The sequence below is a fragment of the Phalacrocorax carbo genome, chromosome 1, assembly GCF_963921805.1.
Source record: "Phalacrocorax carbo chromosome 1, bPhaCar2.1, whole genome shotgun sequence".
In the NCBI taxonomy this organism is placed as follows: Eukaryota; Metazoa; Chordata; class Aves; order Suliformes; family Phalacrocoracidae; genus Phalacrocorax; species Phalacrocorax carbo.
In genome coordinates, this window is record NC_087513.1 from 188836153 (window position 1) to 188852805 (window position 16653).

At 45.4% G+C, this 16653-nt stretch overlaps 1 protein-coding gene across 2 annotated transcripts in view; it reads left to right on the top strand.

Annotated features, from left to right (window-relative positions):
- The first annotated feature begins 4527 nt into the window (after positions 1–4527).
- THSD1 (thrombospondin type 1 domain containing 1) overlaps positions 4528–16653 on the top strand; it is a 31249-nt gene continuing 19123 nt past the window's right edge. For both annotated transcript variants that reach the window (XR_010371155.1, XM_064440936.1), the window contains exons 1-2: positions 4528–4888; positions 11219–11358. Coding sequence is in view for 1 of the 2 variants with exons in the window: in XM_064440936.1 (XP_064297006.1) it covers positions 11301–11358 (58 nt within the window). In the remaining variant the exon portion in view is untranslated. The remainder of the gene's footprint in view (positions 4889–11218; positions 11359–16653) is intronic.

A 16653-nucleotide genomic window follows, 5' to 3' on the forward strand; every position in this document is an offset into this window, starting at 1 on the left:
TCACTTTACAGACCAACCAACCCAATAAAACCCCACACGAGAGCATTCATCCAGTGGCCTGAAACCTCCACAGCATCTCCAGACTAACTGCTCGGAAAAATAATATTGCAAATTGTTGGATGCAAATTTATGCAGAGCTGCTGATTTTTAAGTTGTTTAACTGGAGCTGCTCTTGGTTTACATTCTCAGGCTTGCATTGGAACAGAAAGTATTTTGTCACCATCCTGGAATATGGCTCTATCATCTGTTTTCCACCCCAAAACAGAACAGAAATATTTATTGAACATCTGTGCTGCTTTTGCGTTCCCATTGACAAGTCACATTTTTTACATAGCAGTAGATCAGTAGGATAGCTACCATCCTTTTGTTTCAGATATATATTAAAATCAGAAAAATCTTTATCACTCGACACGCTGGCTGCAGATCTCATCTTCTTTTAAGTTCTTTACCAGTTTTATTCTTCAGATTTCTACTGATTCCTGACAATTCTACCTTTTTTCTACCTATTTTTATTAATTTAAATGCCTCCTGTAGGTAAATTCTTAGTATTCTTGTCAGTTATCCAGTTGAGACTAGTTTTTTCAGCCAGTGCAACTTTTTTTATTATTTTTGATAGCTTGAGAAATTTTCTTGAACAACTCAGAGGTATCATTTCCAAAAGGGCATGTTTCAGTTTCTCCCCGTTCCCAGCTTTCTGAAGTTTCCCCCGAAACCACGAAATATTTATATTACTGTTTCAGGCCTTACCTTGTTCATCCATAACAGATGACTAGCTTGTATCCCAGCCAGCACTACTCTGGGGGTTTCACAATTAATTCTTCTTTGCCAGTGCGGATAAGAGCAAATAGAGAAGTCTCTTGCTTGCATGCTTCTCCTTCTGAGTGAGGATATTATTACTGCTCCCATTAGGAAGCTTGAGGTCATTTTAATATCAGCAAGAGGAGACTTTTAGTGTATTTTGCACAGATAGAAATCACACACGATGTTGCATCTCTCCTCCTACACAGAGCAGAGAGGGAATTCGGTAGCCAGCCATGCTGCTGTCACACCTGGTGGTCTGTAGACAATATGTGCTACTACATGATCTTGATTTTATGCCAACGGGAAAAAAAAAAAAAGACATTTTCTTCCCAACCCAACTGTGCTGGCAGAGGGGAGAGAGCCTCAAACCAGCACACCACCTTATGCCCACTGAAAACCACCAACACAGCCAATCTGGTGGTAGTGCCCTTCGCATAAATACCCTGAAATCAGTTTGGGTAAAATCAGGGTTTCAGCTCATGGCTGGAGTCAACGTGGCTGCTCTGGCCTGGCTAAGCAAGGGGCAGCTGCCTGCAGCCTCTGACACTGCCCATTGCTACACGTGCAAGTGTTTTCTGCACAGCCGCCAGCAGCTGGAAAAGAGGTGATGCTGTTTTTACAGGCCAGGATGCTTTTCCCTGCCTGACCTTCCTATCATGGCTGCCTTTAAGTTTTCAGCCACGTGGGCCACCTCAGCACGGTGTCTAGCTGGGATCTGTGCTCAGGCGGGCCCCACCTGCACACTCCCCACTTGTTTATCACACCGGCGGCTGGCACTACAGATCAGCGATTAAAGGTCATTCTCTCTTTGCATCCTTCAGTGTTTGAATTCATTTTGTTCCCAACATCATGGTTGTGGGCTAAATGAGTACTCGTCTGCTCCCTCTTTCCCCTGTCCCTTCTGTTATTAGTTTCTCACCCTCCAGGGAGACCAACTTTAATGGCATGGAACCCAGCATTTCATCCGCCGCTAGCCAGATGCCTCAGAGACCAGCTCCGCTGAACTATTTTAATGAAAAATATGTTCGTGATGAAATTTGGATGGCATGCAAACAAAGACAGACCTTAGTCCTTAGCATCACAGCAGGTGCGTTATGTGCAAACATAATCCAGTCTGCTTCAAAGGGTTTAATAATGTAGCCTGTATATTTATCCCGTGCCCATCCTTCTGTTATCTGGGGTCTTTAAATTTTCTATTACGTAATCATAGGGGCTGACTTGTGGTTTTTAATCACTATTTTTTGGACTGTGTCCCCTTTTGGATATGTTGAGGCAAAGGTGAGATGGGTCTAAAAGACATGGAGGTGGAGTGCAGTGACCTGAGCTGCAGTCGTGGTTTTGTTTCTGCCTTTACAATTTGAGCATAATCTCAGTGAATCAGTTTACTCTTGGCAGAAAAATGAAGACAAAGCCTTTTTCATCAGGAGTGGGAAACAAAAAGACCAAAGATTACTCATAAGTCATAAAATACTCTAAGGTCATTGGATCAAAGGCGCTATAATAAGTGCAAAATACTGCTAAATGAGTAAAACATCTTTCCACATGTTCCAGACTCTTTCCTGCTGTGTGGTTTTCTTTACTCTCTCCTCTGTATTAGAATGGAGGAATGACATTTTTTTCTTAGTGATTAAATTTTTAAGAAGTTGCAGTCATAGAGGAAAAAAAACCTGGCAAAACACTCACTGATACAAGATTTTTCAGATGTTAAACATAGGCAACAAGTGAGACTGGAGTTTCAGTCTGGGACTTCAGCAGACATTTCGAAGCAGGGAGCCATTCGCCGCACACTTCCTCTCCTCTGAACTTCCCCATCATCTGTAATCTTCTTACAATATTATTTTCTTTATTACCACACGTGAGTTATTACCTGTTTCATTCAAACTAAACCCAGCACCACGATACCTCCGCTTGTGTCGGCTGGTACCTTACACGATCAACGTGAAAGGAGTTTCTGGCGTGACTGTGTACCTGTGTGCCTTAGCACTTCCACGGTGGCGCTGCCCGGAGCTGAATCCTTGCTGCCAGGCGAGTCACATAGACCAGGACTGGGCATGGGAAACTCCTCCGCATTCAAAGGAAGGGTTGAGCTACGTCACCGTGAGACATGGAACAGATCGTGTAGCTTCGAGTGTCTGATGGCAAAATGCGGTGGCCTTCGCTTATTAGACTGGACACACACACACACACGTACCCCTTCTCCTCCCAAACATCAAACAAAATCTTACAGACACTAAAAAGACAGCAGGGTTAAAAAACATGTACACACCTCTATTCAAACAAAACAGGAGAATATTAGGAATTTGGTTTGCTTGAATTAAAATATTTTAAAACAGCCTGGAAAATCTTTGTGACACATAAATACTTCGCTCTCTGCTGTCCAGAATACAGCCCGAGTTCCTCAGCAAGTGTTTATCTTGCTCTCCTGAAGGTTTTTGACAGTACTCCAGATGGCAGTGTGCCTGTGAAGCGTTAACCACCGCAAACCCCAGCCAGCATATGGAAAAGGGTTTTAGCGCAGGTTGATCAGACCCGAGCGAAAGCAGGAAGGCAGGGGATGACAGGGGGAGAGGGTGGGCAGCAACCCTCATCAGCCGCTTGGGCTCAGCATTCACATGGGGCAGGGGTGGATACTCATGTTGCGTGAAGTTGTAGTTTCTTGGTCATATAGATGATGAAAGAACTAGGAGTAACATTTTGGTTTGGTTTTCATTTTGGACACGAAAAGTTGACAGTTACTTCCTCTCAGGCCTTTATTTTGTGCCCATGCTTATTGTAGATGAATTAGGGAAAGCGGGAAGATTCTTTACACCTAATATCAGCTGATTTAAATGCTCCTTGAAATCCTCTTGTAGCTTTGTGGGCGTGTAGGTACACATCGGTCTGTATTTAAACCACAGACTCCACGACAGGGAAATAAATTTACCCATAGTTTGATATAAATGGATGAATCTGTTGCATAAAAACAGATGGAAAGTTTTCTTTTCAATAAGTCTCTCTGCAAGAGGATAGTTTTATCCTGTCACGGTAGCCCCTGAATATTATCCATAAACACTGGGCATGACAAATACCCAAAACCAAACTTTGGCTGCAGATGGGCACATTAAGGAGCCAGGGCTGCTCTTCCCTGCTGATGCCCCTGTAAGCTGATTCTGGAAAGCAGTCACCGGTCTGCCTGCTTTCTTCACAAGACAATGACCAACACTGATGGCTGGCTTCGACACGCAAGCTTGTGCACGGATGGATGCCTTTACCAATGCCCAGCAGGAAGGGACCAATTTTGTGGTGAGGACTCTCTGCTGACCAGAAAGGCAGCTTGCGGAGAGGTGCCAGAGGTGGACACAGCCACGCATCTGTGGAGAAATGGTGGCTTGGGCAGGTCTGGAAGCCTGGCCTGCCTCCAGCTGAGCGTCGCCTCAGCTCGCATCGCGGTTCTCCAGCCTCTTCATGACCGAAGGGAAGGCCATGACCGCTCACCCTGGGGCCGTACAAACCGCACCGCACCGTGAAGAGAACTGGTGGAGGACCGGGGCCGGCTGCCGGCCCAGCGCGGCGGCTGAGCGCCGGGCGCATCCCGCGGAGGATCCCGGCGCGTCCCCTCTCCTCGGCGGGCTGCCGCGGCCGCGTCCCGACCGGAGGCCCGCCCTCCCACAGGGGCCGCCACACCCCGGCGGCGGCGGCGGCGGCGGCGGCGGGCGGGAGGGCGTGTGAGGGCGGCGGGGCAGGGCTGGGCTGGGCTGGGTAGGGCAGCGCCTCGCCGAGCCGCGCCGAGCCGCGCCTGGCCGCCAGGGGCGCGGGCTCCCCTCGCACGGCGTCCGCCGCCGCCCCGCGCCCCGCTGACAGCCGCCCTGACAGCCGCGCCGCGCCGCCATTTAACCCTCCCCCCGCCGCCGGCCGGGCCGGGCCGGGCGCTGCCGCCGCTCTCGCCGCCGGCGGAGGTGAGCTCCCTCCCGCCCGGCCGCCCAGGAGCAGCCCCCGGCGGCGTTTCCTCCCGCGGGAAGGATCACGCTTCAGCCCTGTCCCTGCGCGCCCGTCCCGCCGGTGGCGGCGGCCGCTCCGCCCGCGCAGAGCCGCGGGCAGCGGCGCGGAGGTGAGGGCGGGCCGGGCGGAGGGGGAACGGCGGCGGGGCGGGGGGGTCCCGGGCCTCGCTGAGGCGCCGTCCGCGGGGCGCGGGTGGGTTACCCCGCGGGTGGGTTACCCCGCGGAGCGTCGCCGCGGGTGGCGGAGGGGCTTGAGCCGTGGGGGAGCCCCGGGCTGGGCTGGGGAGCCCCGGGCAGCCCCAGGCTCGGAGCGGGCTGTGTGGCGCCTGGCGGCACGGAGCCCGGTGGGCGCAGGCTGGGAGCACAGCCCGCAGGTCGGCTGCAAGCGGTGCTGACAGGACCGTGCTGCGTTTGCCCTAAGGCTCGGTTATTCAGGTTTGGAAAAATACCCCAGAGACTTCAGGTTGTGCTTCTGTGCCTGTCCGTCCCGGTTTTTTTTTCCCTGCGACCGCCTGCCCCCGGGCAGGGACCGTCCCGCCCGCAGCCGCGGTGTTTGAGCGCTCCCCGACGCGCAGGTAGCGCTGGCGCGCAAAGTCACCACGATGGTGGTGTCACTCCGAGCCTGCGATGAGGAGGCTTAATTTCAGCGCTTTTCAGTACGTTTCGTGATTTCTACTTTATAGCAGTCGCTAGACGAAGCCATGTGAGTATACGAGAAAACCAGTGTAATGCATAGGAGACGGCTTCCCAGTTCTCTTTTTAATATTGATACTTCACGGTATTTCAGACCTGCTTCTCAAATATATTTCTCATTGTTTCAGCTGTGCAATATATATTCCCTTAAGATAAACTTCACTAAATGGGGAATTCCAGAAACAGTGATCAAAAAAAAAAATTATTTATTTTTTAAATCTAGAGGGGAAAGGAAAGAATAGATGACTGCATTCCATCCCTTATGCCATAAGGGGTGATCTAATGTATTTCATTCTTTGCGTTCGTTATTTATTATTGCTTGGACACTTTCCCAAATCTCCTTATGCTTAATAAACTTATTTTCACTGTACATTTTCCAAAGTAAATCTCATCCATATATTCGGTCTACTGTAGCCCTTAGGTTTCAAAGTACAGATGTTGCTGGCCGGCTAGCTCTTGAATTGCTGAGCTGATATCTAAAGGAGCTGAGAAATCCCAGGATTTTGTGAGATCAGACCCCAAATGTTGATGAAAATAGGCTTTACCAGCTAATTATTGTCTTTTTTTTCCTTGCGTACAGAGAATCTGGTGCCGTCAGTTTCAGCCTAGTGAATTTAGATGCATAATTTTAATAAAGTCATTATCTGATAACAATGTAAAATTGTCTGATGTGTAAATAAGAATGAAAGATGCCTTTGAGGATGTCAGCTCTAGCCCCCTGCTGTGGCAGACATCGCATATACGCTTCTCTTGCTAAACTCACAATCTTCTGAGAAGTGGCATATTTTTGACCCTGACCACTCCAACTGGTCAGCAGTGATTAGATTTTGATAAAATGTGATGCACACCTGAGGTGCTGCCTCTTTAATGTCAAAGGGAGAGGACTATATGGGAAGTTCTGAAATTCCCAGCAGGTGCTAACACTTCAATAGCTGCCTAATCCCACATTGCAATAAGCAGATACTGGTTGAAAATAATTAATCTCTTTCCTGCCATACAGATAAAATATCTTAAATTTGTGGAAATGTTATGGATACACGTTTCTTTTTGCTGTTCATGCTGCTTGGTGTCCCTCAAGTGAAATGTAGGGAGGGTTTAGGGACTTTCAGGCGTTTCCGTCTCTAGCCTATTTTACTGTCAGCCTCTTAGCATAACCAGAATTGTGAAAATTTTGGGTTGCAAATACGACTGAAAATAGCTGTCCATTAGTAAACATTTAAGGAAACTGTTTTTCATCTGGGATTTTTTTTCCCCATGACATTCTGGCAACATTTTGCATGTTTTAAACTCCAGTAGATAACTTTTTTTTCTGACAGTATCACTCCAGACCCTGGCCGGTTCCCTGGGTCCATCAGGGTGGCTGGGGTACATGCTGCTGCTTGTGGGGGGGGAGGCAGGCTGGCTCCAAGAGGATCAGTCCTCAGCGTAACACCCCACCCCCCACCCCTCCTTAACTCCTTCCCCGAACCCTTCTCCTGCCTCGCTCTCAAGTGTGCCCCAAGTGGTGAAGGGGTCCCGTGCCATGGCTGGGTCCGCCTTCACCTGGAGGTGCGGGGCCTGGGGGACAAAGAGGGAAAAGGGCTGCACCCGGGCAGAGATGAGAGAGGACAGGCCTCTTCCCAATTCCTGAAGGAGGATGGGGAGCTAGAGGCAGGGGAGAGCTCAGCTCTTGCAGGGGATTTGCAAAGAGGAGGAGGACTGGGGGTACCTGTGACTGGGGCAAAATATGGGATCCATCAGTGGCACTCCCTTTCGTGTGAACGAGGCTCCAGGGCACAGAGGTTTCGAGTGCTGTGAGTTTGCGTTCTCATTAAACTCAGTGCTTGGTCATGGAGTAGCTGATTAATTCCTGATAGCCCTTTCTTAACTGCAGGGCTCATTTGCCTCTCGTCTCCCTTATGAAGGAGGGGTAGCTGCTGAATGCTGTACTGTTGCAGCCGAGGAAGCTGGTAACTGGTTACCTGTGTCACCTACATCAGCAGGTGACCAGGCTCAGAACAGGGGGCTGGTTTGTGAAATGTCATGCCTGCTCTGTGGCCTTGGATGCTACAGCAAAAAGTGCTGGGAGTCATACATCCAGCTGGTTTGTGGTTTGCTGTTGTGTTGGGGTGGTTTGTTTGGGGTTTTGTAAAACTGAAATGATCACAAAATACTTCATGATTTTAGTGACATAGAGAAATAGGGACATTATTTGAATAGATGAATGTATGTAGCTCATACTGTATATGTAATCTGTTACTTATTTGCAAAAAAAAAGTAAATAAAATTGGAAATTGCATCTTTGATTCATGCACAGTTCCTGACATTGTAGTAGTGCCTGTAAGCCTCGCAGCTCACGGTAGATTTAGATTTATTCCCATCATACCCATATCAGACAGCGAGGTACTATTTCTGGTGGAGAGCTATGACACAGGAAAACTAAGTGATGTGACCGAGATCGCACAGGAAATCTGTTGCAGAGCAAGGACTTGAAGTTTTCCTGTGTCATTTGCATTACACACAAGCCTCTTGGTCTTAATTTCCAAGGCCCTTTATGGCTTATCCCCTCCTCATCTGTCATTTCCAGTTCCCTTTGGAGAGTAAGTCTTCTACTTCCAATCAGCCCATTACACCGTCTCTTGGAAGAAGAAAGCATCTTTTTATGTTGCTGTGCTTCTGCTGCATCTCACACAATAGAGCCTCAGTCCATGCTTGTCCACGAGAGCAATAAATTTAAAAAGCCAATTATTCAAAGTCTGATAGCCTTCTCTGTTCGATCATTTTTCATCTCATTAAGTTAATGAACTTGAGGTAGAAGATCTGAATAGAGCAGAAACCATTTAAGATGTACTGTCTGCCTTGAAAAGCAAAATTTTATGTGAGTATGAAAAGTAGTAAAATAATAGATTGGGGAGCGGGAGGCAAAGATGTAGAGATTTTTGAAGACGACCTAAAAATGAGAAGAAATCTAGGAAGTTGGCTTAGGGAAGACTGAGAGGAGAGGGGAAAAGTCTGAACCGAGCTTAGAGGTGAGTATAAGGCCTGTCCAAAATTGCGGTGAGGCAAAAGGAGGGAAAACTGCAGGAGGGAAGAGGAACAAACCTGTGGGGAAAACGAGGAGGAGGGGAGCAATACTACACCAGAAATGGGCCAGCAATTCTTGCATTCAAAGTTGTTATTAGAATTGAGCTAGGAAAGGTGCAAAAACTCAGGGAGCCTTCATGGAGGCACATTAATTGGAGCTTTGTTCAAAGGTAGGGCTGTGTTGCAACTGATAGCCTAAAGTAGCTGTAGGTGAGGTGGGAGGGCTCCTGGTGCAGTGCAGTGATGGCAGAGGCTTGTGGAGGGCGAAGTAGCCCCAGGCTAGGCTTCCAGAGGTACCTGATCTCACTAGTTGGAAGTTAGTTTTGGTACCGTTTCAAATACTCCAGTTCTAGCCTGGGTGTTGCCCGCACTGCGCTGGAGTCTTTTCCCAAGCGAGCCAAGATAATGCAGAGGGAAGGGTGAGAGGGAAGGACGTTTTGGTCTGATGAATGATCGGCATTGCTGAAACACCCACAGGCCCTGGTGCTGGGCTCCATCCGTGGGCTTCGTTAGAAAGAGTCCCTGTCCTGAAAAATGTGTAGTATAAATACAGAGCAGGAGAAGTGGGGTGGGAAAGAGGGGAGCAGAATAATGCTGCAGTTTGCTGACATCGTGTGCCTGGCAGTGGCAGGAATAGGAACAGCAGTCGGGTCTCCTGTGCCTCCCGCTGGCGCCCTGTCTCCTGAACCATGCTGCTTTCGCCTGGCTTGGGCTGACACGCACAAATTAAGATGCAAGGTGACTGTCTGGACTGAGAGTGTTCTTCCACGTGGGCTTTTCTCTTTCTTCCTGAGGATTTATTCTCACTTCCATAGCTTTGTTTCCTCCCTGCAGTGTGTCACTCATTAGACTGAGATTAGGATTATTTGAATTTCACCTGTTAGTGTGTGACTCTGAAAGAAGTATTTATAAAAGCCATTTGAAAAATACACAGCTAGGAAAGCTAGAAATGGAAAAGACCTGTTAAATTATCCAGCGGAATCACAATTGTGACCCACAAAGCATTTTTTTCCCTCTTTATTTCAGAGCAGTTTACAGCAATGCTGCGTAACTTCTGCTGTTTTCCTTGAGCCGTTCTGCTAGAAGCCAAGGCATCTATTGTAACTATTTTTTTTTTTTAAACAAAACCTCCTTTTTCTTCCTTGGACCACGTTGATTCTTTGTTTTGATTAACCAATTAGTGATCAATAATGATACATGAAAAGAACAACGTCCCTGATGTGATGCCGTGCCTGCCGCCGTTAGCCGGGGGCAGTTACGGAGCAGCTCCCCGGGGAGGCAAGCTGGTTCTCCGCCGCCCTCTGCTAGCAGCCCGCCCTTGTCTTGAGGCATAAGGTTTGTCTTCCTGTAATTTATAGTGTATCAAGCAAAATTGTGGGTGGTGGCGGTATCACTGTCCCTATCTAATTCTTTCTGGAGCCTTGTCAAGTTCGTGGGCCGGATGATGATTATTCCCTTCAGATATGTACAGCCATTATTGTAATGGGCTTTTACTGAGCAAAGCTGTGCTGGTAGTCTTTTCTTAGAAATTATTCTCTCCAGCCACTTGGCACAGAGAACAGTTTAAAAAGCTTTCAAATAACATGTCTGCTGTCTCTTAGTTCAACAAGTCTAGCAGTGTAATTGTTGAAATATCTCATTTGTGATTCCTAAAGACACACCTGATCTCTGCCATACCTGGTTTACCTTTATGCTCCACAGTTTTATGCATTCCTAACTTCTGCCTGCTCCAGTGCCAGTTTTCTCTCTTAAAGTTAGGCTGTAAATTTTATGGAACAAGAACTTTCTTGCATGTTTGTGTGATGGTGAGCACAGTAAGACTGACTTGCTGGTGCTCCTATGCAATACAAAAGAGCAATTCTTGTATTTTGAGAATGGTTCCCTTGAGCCAAATCTTCTCTTTTCAGATTCTCCCCTACTTCTGTTTCTGAAGCAAACTATTGGTTTTGCTGCTATCATTGTGCTTCTGACCTGTTTTATGTGATTGTTATGAGACTCATAAAGACTTGTTTAAAGCACATGCACGTAAAATTGTGAAACTTGCCGAAAGGACCTCTATTTTTTGTTAGCTTAACCAATGCTGCAGAGGATGTAAACTTAAAAAATGATGGATGAAAAAGTGCAAGTTAGCACCTTCTCCATCCAATCAGTCTGAATAACACAAAAGGCAGTTATAGATCTTTTATAAATCTAGTAAGATAAATATATTACTGGACCTGAATAGCAAGGCAGTTTGAGGGACAAAACGGTAGTTTTCTACTGAGTCTCTTTCATGCTTGAAAGCAGTTGACAATAAGTGATATGAATTGTGTAGCAGCAATAAATCTCCAATATAGATATGTGCTGAGGTCAGAGTTACATTTTGTATAAAATACTTGTTATTTTGCTATCATGAGTCTTGATCTTAATATAAGACATGCACAGCAGCAGTTACTGCAGTGCAAAGGTAAATTGTTGCCTTTGTTGTTCTGGCTCAGGAGCTGACATTTCAGGAGGGAAAATTGATTGCACAGTGAATTGTATTTGTGCTTATTCAGATTCGTTCATACAGTATTAGTAATTGTTAAGTAACTAGGAGAAAAATGTTGATTAATAGTGTATTTTTTTTTACTTATTAGTGGGATGTCTCCCTTCTTGTATTCTATAAAGGAAAGCCAACACAGCTGTAATTTTTTAACTTCTAGGCGTTCTTGGGAAAAAGTGCCTGCACTTCAGAGCTGAAGAAGGACATGAGGAGTAAAAGGACCTGGGATCTCACTGGCCAGAATGAAACAGATGTTGAAAGATTTTTCAAATCTATTGTTAGTAGTGCTGTGTGACTACGGTGAGTATTAGAGCTATCAAGTGAAAACTGAGAGGTGTGTATTCACAAGGTGGGTTTGGATGGTGCTTGTTTCCAGGTGATCTGTTGAAATCAGATGCCACAGAAGCCACCACTGATATGCACAGAACATAGTCTAGATCTTATGCAATATTTAGGTGGAAAATACAGCTTGCATAAACTGCCCTTTTAGATCAGAGTGGCAGCAACCTTTCCTGCTGTACATTTGCTCAGAGAAATAAACAAGATAAAGGAACAGATTTCCGTGGGCATCATCAAGGGACTGTCTGTGGTAGAAGCAGTAACTGGAACTCTGCTGTCTTGTAAGACTCATATTTCATAATATTAAATGAACATCATGGAAGATAGACATATTTTAGGTATCCATACCAGGGTGGGTGGAACTGTGCCATACACCTACTTGTTTCTCTCCATTAACTATACAAGGAACCTGTGGTAGTTGGCTGAGATGTAAGCATCTACAGCACAGGCAACCTCCTATGATTGAGTGAGCCCCCATCTGATGGACCTAAGCTGCTGCTTAGAGAACGAACACAAGTGTTCTTTTCTCTGACTCTGACAAGTAAGGAGCTTCTTACTCGTTCAGTTTTAGTCATGTAAAATTAGGCAGCTAGTCAGAGGCAATCAGTCTCGTTTGAGTAGTCCACACGCAAATCAGCACATCCTGAAAGCAGCTCCAGCCCATCTGCAATCTGAGATGTGTGGAATGAGAAAGCACCACCTTCTCACCATCAGCTGCCAAGGATGGAGGTTAGACATCTAAGTTCAAGTTAGACAACTGTAAGATGTTTACAAACTGAGGGGCATCCTATGCATGCCATCTTATCTTTTCCAAGACTGTACTAAGTAGGAAGTAGATTAGCAAAGGGAATTAATTCCTTATTGCACAGGGAATTACAAATTTTGAAAATGGGACTCTTAATTCCTCAATAATGCATGTTTGCGGAAATTACATTCCTAATTTAAAAGCGGGTGTTGTTCTGACAGCGGCAGTACATTGTCAAAACATTCTAAAGGGTTAATCCATGCACTGCTGAAATGTCTATAGCATGGAAAAAATGGAAGAAGGTTTGTTTAGTCCCTGCTTATGGAATGAGCTGTGGTAGCAGGTAGTTCGCACGCCAAACAGCTGAAGATGTCTTAAAAAGGAGAGTAATGGACCAAATATATATGAGTTTTGCTCTCCTTGTATGAGTGAGAAAAATCCTATTATAGGTAATGACTGAATACTAAATATGCTCAGCCAGTCATGCCTCTGTGCTTGCTCCATCTCTGCTCTAGAACAAGGGATCACTCGAAGGTGTAAAGAACCTATAATTGTCGTCTTTTAGAATAACTTAATTCCAGCAGAGGTGGAGACACTGTCTATGGCTTTTAGTACCGTTTCTTCTTTTAATAAGACAGAGTTAAATAGCCAAGTTAGGAACACTTCACTGAGTGGGGAGCACAGTGAAGGTAAGAATTAAATTCATCCCAGAAGTGAGGTGAATGATTGCAATATCCGCTGGTTTTTGGTGAGCCAGTCCTGTAGGCATTCACAACTAGTTGACTCAGAGGTAAAAGCTATTATTCCTGTACTTCATAGAGTGTGGCACAGTAGGTAATTACAATGTGCAGTTAAAGAGCTAAATCACTGAATCAAACTTTAGGTGCATCATCTTTTGCCTTATTTCCAGTTAAAGGGTAGTCCATAGTTCCAAAAATTACTTCCAAACAGTTCTGTGTATACATATATGTAGGTAGTTTTTAGATAACTATTTCACTCCTGCTTCTCTGTTTCAGACTAAGGCTATTTTTAAATGATCCGGTATGCTCTGGAAAATTACTGTAATGCTAAAAAGATCCTAACATACAACAAAACAGTATTCTAATTTCTTATCAGTTTTTCTGATGTGTTTGTTCTTAGCTCTGTGCTACTGGTAGCTGACAAGCCAACAGCACAACCCAAGTTGACTTAAACACAATTAAAAATAAATATCAGAGTAGCACCCTCAAATAATTCTTTTCGCTCTTCATTGAAAACAAGGATTTTCCTTTTGATCTTTCTAAGTGTGAGTTCTTGCAAAGACTCCTCTGGCAAGTTGTTGGCACCACAGCCAGGCGCCATTCAATGGGAGACCATTGTAATGACAACCAAAAATACACAAATACATTGAAAGCTGCCCCGGACTGGCTATCCAAACAGCTGGGTCCACGTTTTGGCATGTGACAGAGTCATACATGCACAGTAGGCTGGAGGGCAGCTGAAGGAGCTTGCAGTGGAAGCTGGCTACTTCTGACTGGTGCCTTTTGGAGCACCGTGAAAAACTACCATGTGGGTTCTCCATGAGTGCAGAGTTCTTGTGTTAATAACCAAAGATGGGGGAGAGGATGCTGTGAGCTAGGGTGTACCGGCCAGAGGTGTGCAATGCTGTAACAGCATTCTCCAGTAATGCTCACTTTCCTCACTTCCCAAGTGATGTGCGTTAGTGTTGATGAGAGGTACATGACAGTCCCCTGGCCTCTCTCCAGTCCTCCCACACACATACACAGTGATGTTAATTCTTCTCATCTGAGCCGTTCCAAATAAAAAATAGTGCAAGAGAGTCAAGACAGTCGTAAAGAGAGTAAGAACAGTAGACAGTACAAACATCAGTGCTTTTCATTCCTATCACTTGAATGTTTTTGCTGTAAGTTTAAAGCTTGAGGTTGAAATTTTTCATGTTGGGTTTTTGCCATGGCCTGATTGCTTTTTCCCTTACAATGTTACAGCTAAGTTGAGTCTAGCAGATTTCTCTGTAGAGAAATGCATCATTTTGCCCACGTTGAAAGAAGCAAAAACCCAGCAACAAACAACCATTTCACTCAGAAACCTAACACAGCTGGGGGACCTTTTGTTTGTTAGAGTGCTCATGGTGGACTGGGACATGCTTTCTTCTTCCTTGTGAAGATTTGCTGAGACTTGGTCGAGATCTAAGTCCTTGCAGATGAGTTAGTGATTCAGTTCTCTGAAGGGTCAAGCACGCCCAACTCCCGCTCGCTCCTCTTGCCAGCCCCACACAATACCGTGCGTGCTCCAGCCCAGGACAGCAGCGTTCCCCCCCATTTGTAATACTGGGCACTAGAGTTGTTTGTCCTGTACTCTCTGCTGTCATTTTAGCAGTGAGCAAGAAAGGTGGGAGCTTGCTGGAGTTAATTGCAGGCCCAAGGAACAGGAGAAGGTAGAAGAGCTGTAAGGCAAAGAGACGAGAGTAAGAGTTTGGACAACCATGGTAACGGTAATGGAGTTAGAATAGCACCCAAGAGACATTGACAGCAGGTGACAGTAGGAGCAGGGCTGTCAAAATACGGGCAGGCACAGATGACAGAACCAAATCATGAAGAGCAAGGAGAATGTGTTGCTGGGCAATTCAGAGAGCGCCATTTTTCACAGGCATTCAGGGTCTGTTTCCTGCACTCTGAGTGTCCAGGTTGAGATCAGGTTTGCTGGGGTGCCATGTGCTCGCCACACCTGGGATCAATGGCCTCAAGCTGTGTAAGGGGAGGTTTAGATTGGATATTAGGCAAAATTTATTTACTGAAAGAGTGGCCAGGCATTGGAACAGGCTGCCTGGAGAGGTGGTGGAGTCACCATCCCTGGAGGTGTTCAAAAACATGTAGACGTGGCACTTCAGGGCATGGTTTAGGAGACATGGTAGCGTTGGGTTGGTGGTTGGACTTGATGATCCTAGAGGTCTTTTCCAACCTTAATAATAATTCTATGATTCTGTGATTCAATGGAATCCTGCTTTGGATGTCTGAAGGACCATTGTATTTAAAATCAGGTCCTGAGTTTCTTAGAGCATCCACAAATAGTTGATACTTGACAGTTTTCACCTTTGTGTCCGTGCCTTGGTTGCTAACACAGTAAACAAGAATAGTGACATCTTCTCATCTTTCGGGGATATTGGAAGGATAAACTCATTAATATTTCTTATGCACTAATATACTATGGTAAGAGCACAACAGAAGAGTCCATGGGGGGAAATGAATTATTCTGTGTTATCAGGATGGATTTTGGATGGTGTGCAGTCAATAATACATGGGACCACCCATGGAAGAATGAGAACAAAAGAGCTCTCTGGTAACGAGCACCATCCATCTGCCAAATGAAGCAGCGTCTTGTACAAACGCAAATTAAAGACTGAGTTATAGTGCATGTATGTAAGAGTATATGCATGATTTATATGTGTAAGGCTGTGTGTGCCACCTTCATTCAGACTTTATGGATGTGGTTGGAGCTGGTTATTTTAAGGATATGTTATAGCTGGTGGAGAGTAATAGGCTCCTGTGGTGCACACTGCACCTCACCCTGATGTAAATGTGTATAGCCGGTCAGATGAATTTATTCCTGAAAATTTTCCCTGCTGACAAGAAAGTGAATCCAAGGTGACTAATTCAAATTGAAGCTTAGAGTCGTAGGCGTCTAATGTTATGTGAGAGGAGTCCTGCTACTCCTGACTGCTGAGTGCTTGCCTTGGCAGTTGCACTGTTTTTCCAGCAAAGCTTTCTTTGAGGTAATCTTGAGACATGTGTAACAGATTTAACAAGTCAAAGTATTGTTAGTTGATACTACTTATGAAAGGATTGCTTTAACTGAAGTTTTGCACTTCCGTAGCACCTTCCATCCAAGTCTCAGAAGCCTTTTCCCAGACAATTAATTAAATAAAGATGTCTTACAGCACATTCTGTATCTGGAATAGATGTATGCAGTTCCCATTTTTCAGATAACCTTTCTGTGTCTGAAATCCTTAAGTTTCAAGCAACACAGAAAAGCTAGCTGAGCTGAGAACAGAAGTGTGATCTTCCCAGTCCATTGCTTTAGATATCATCTATCCCCGCTAGTTACAGCATGTCTCAGGATAATTTGGCAACTTGCACAAACATGGTCATGCAAGAAGCGCATTTAAAGACTGTGCCATTTATAATGAAATGATGTCATTTAGACATGTTGCACCGCATCTGAGACACGAAAAGTGCTGCAGTCACCATCACTGTTATTTTCAGCTCTTTCACTCAAGTGTCTCTGTGATGCAAATGAGCAAAATGAAAGATTCATAAGACAGAGCAAGAGAAGAGGCTTCAAAAAGCATCATACAGACTTCCTATTTTATTTAATTTGAGGGACATTTTTCGTGTTTCTGTATTAAGAAGCTACTGTCCTTTTTTGCCAAATTATAGCTAAAGTAAGTGGAACAGCAGCTGGCTACTGTGAAGTGGACTTTAAGAATCTCTAAGTGAAAGAAGTTGAGAAGTTTG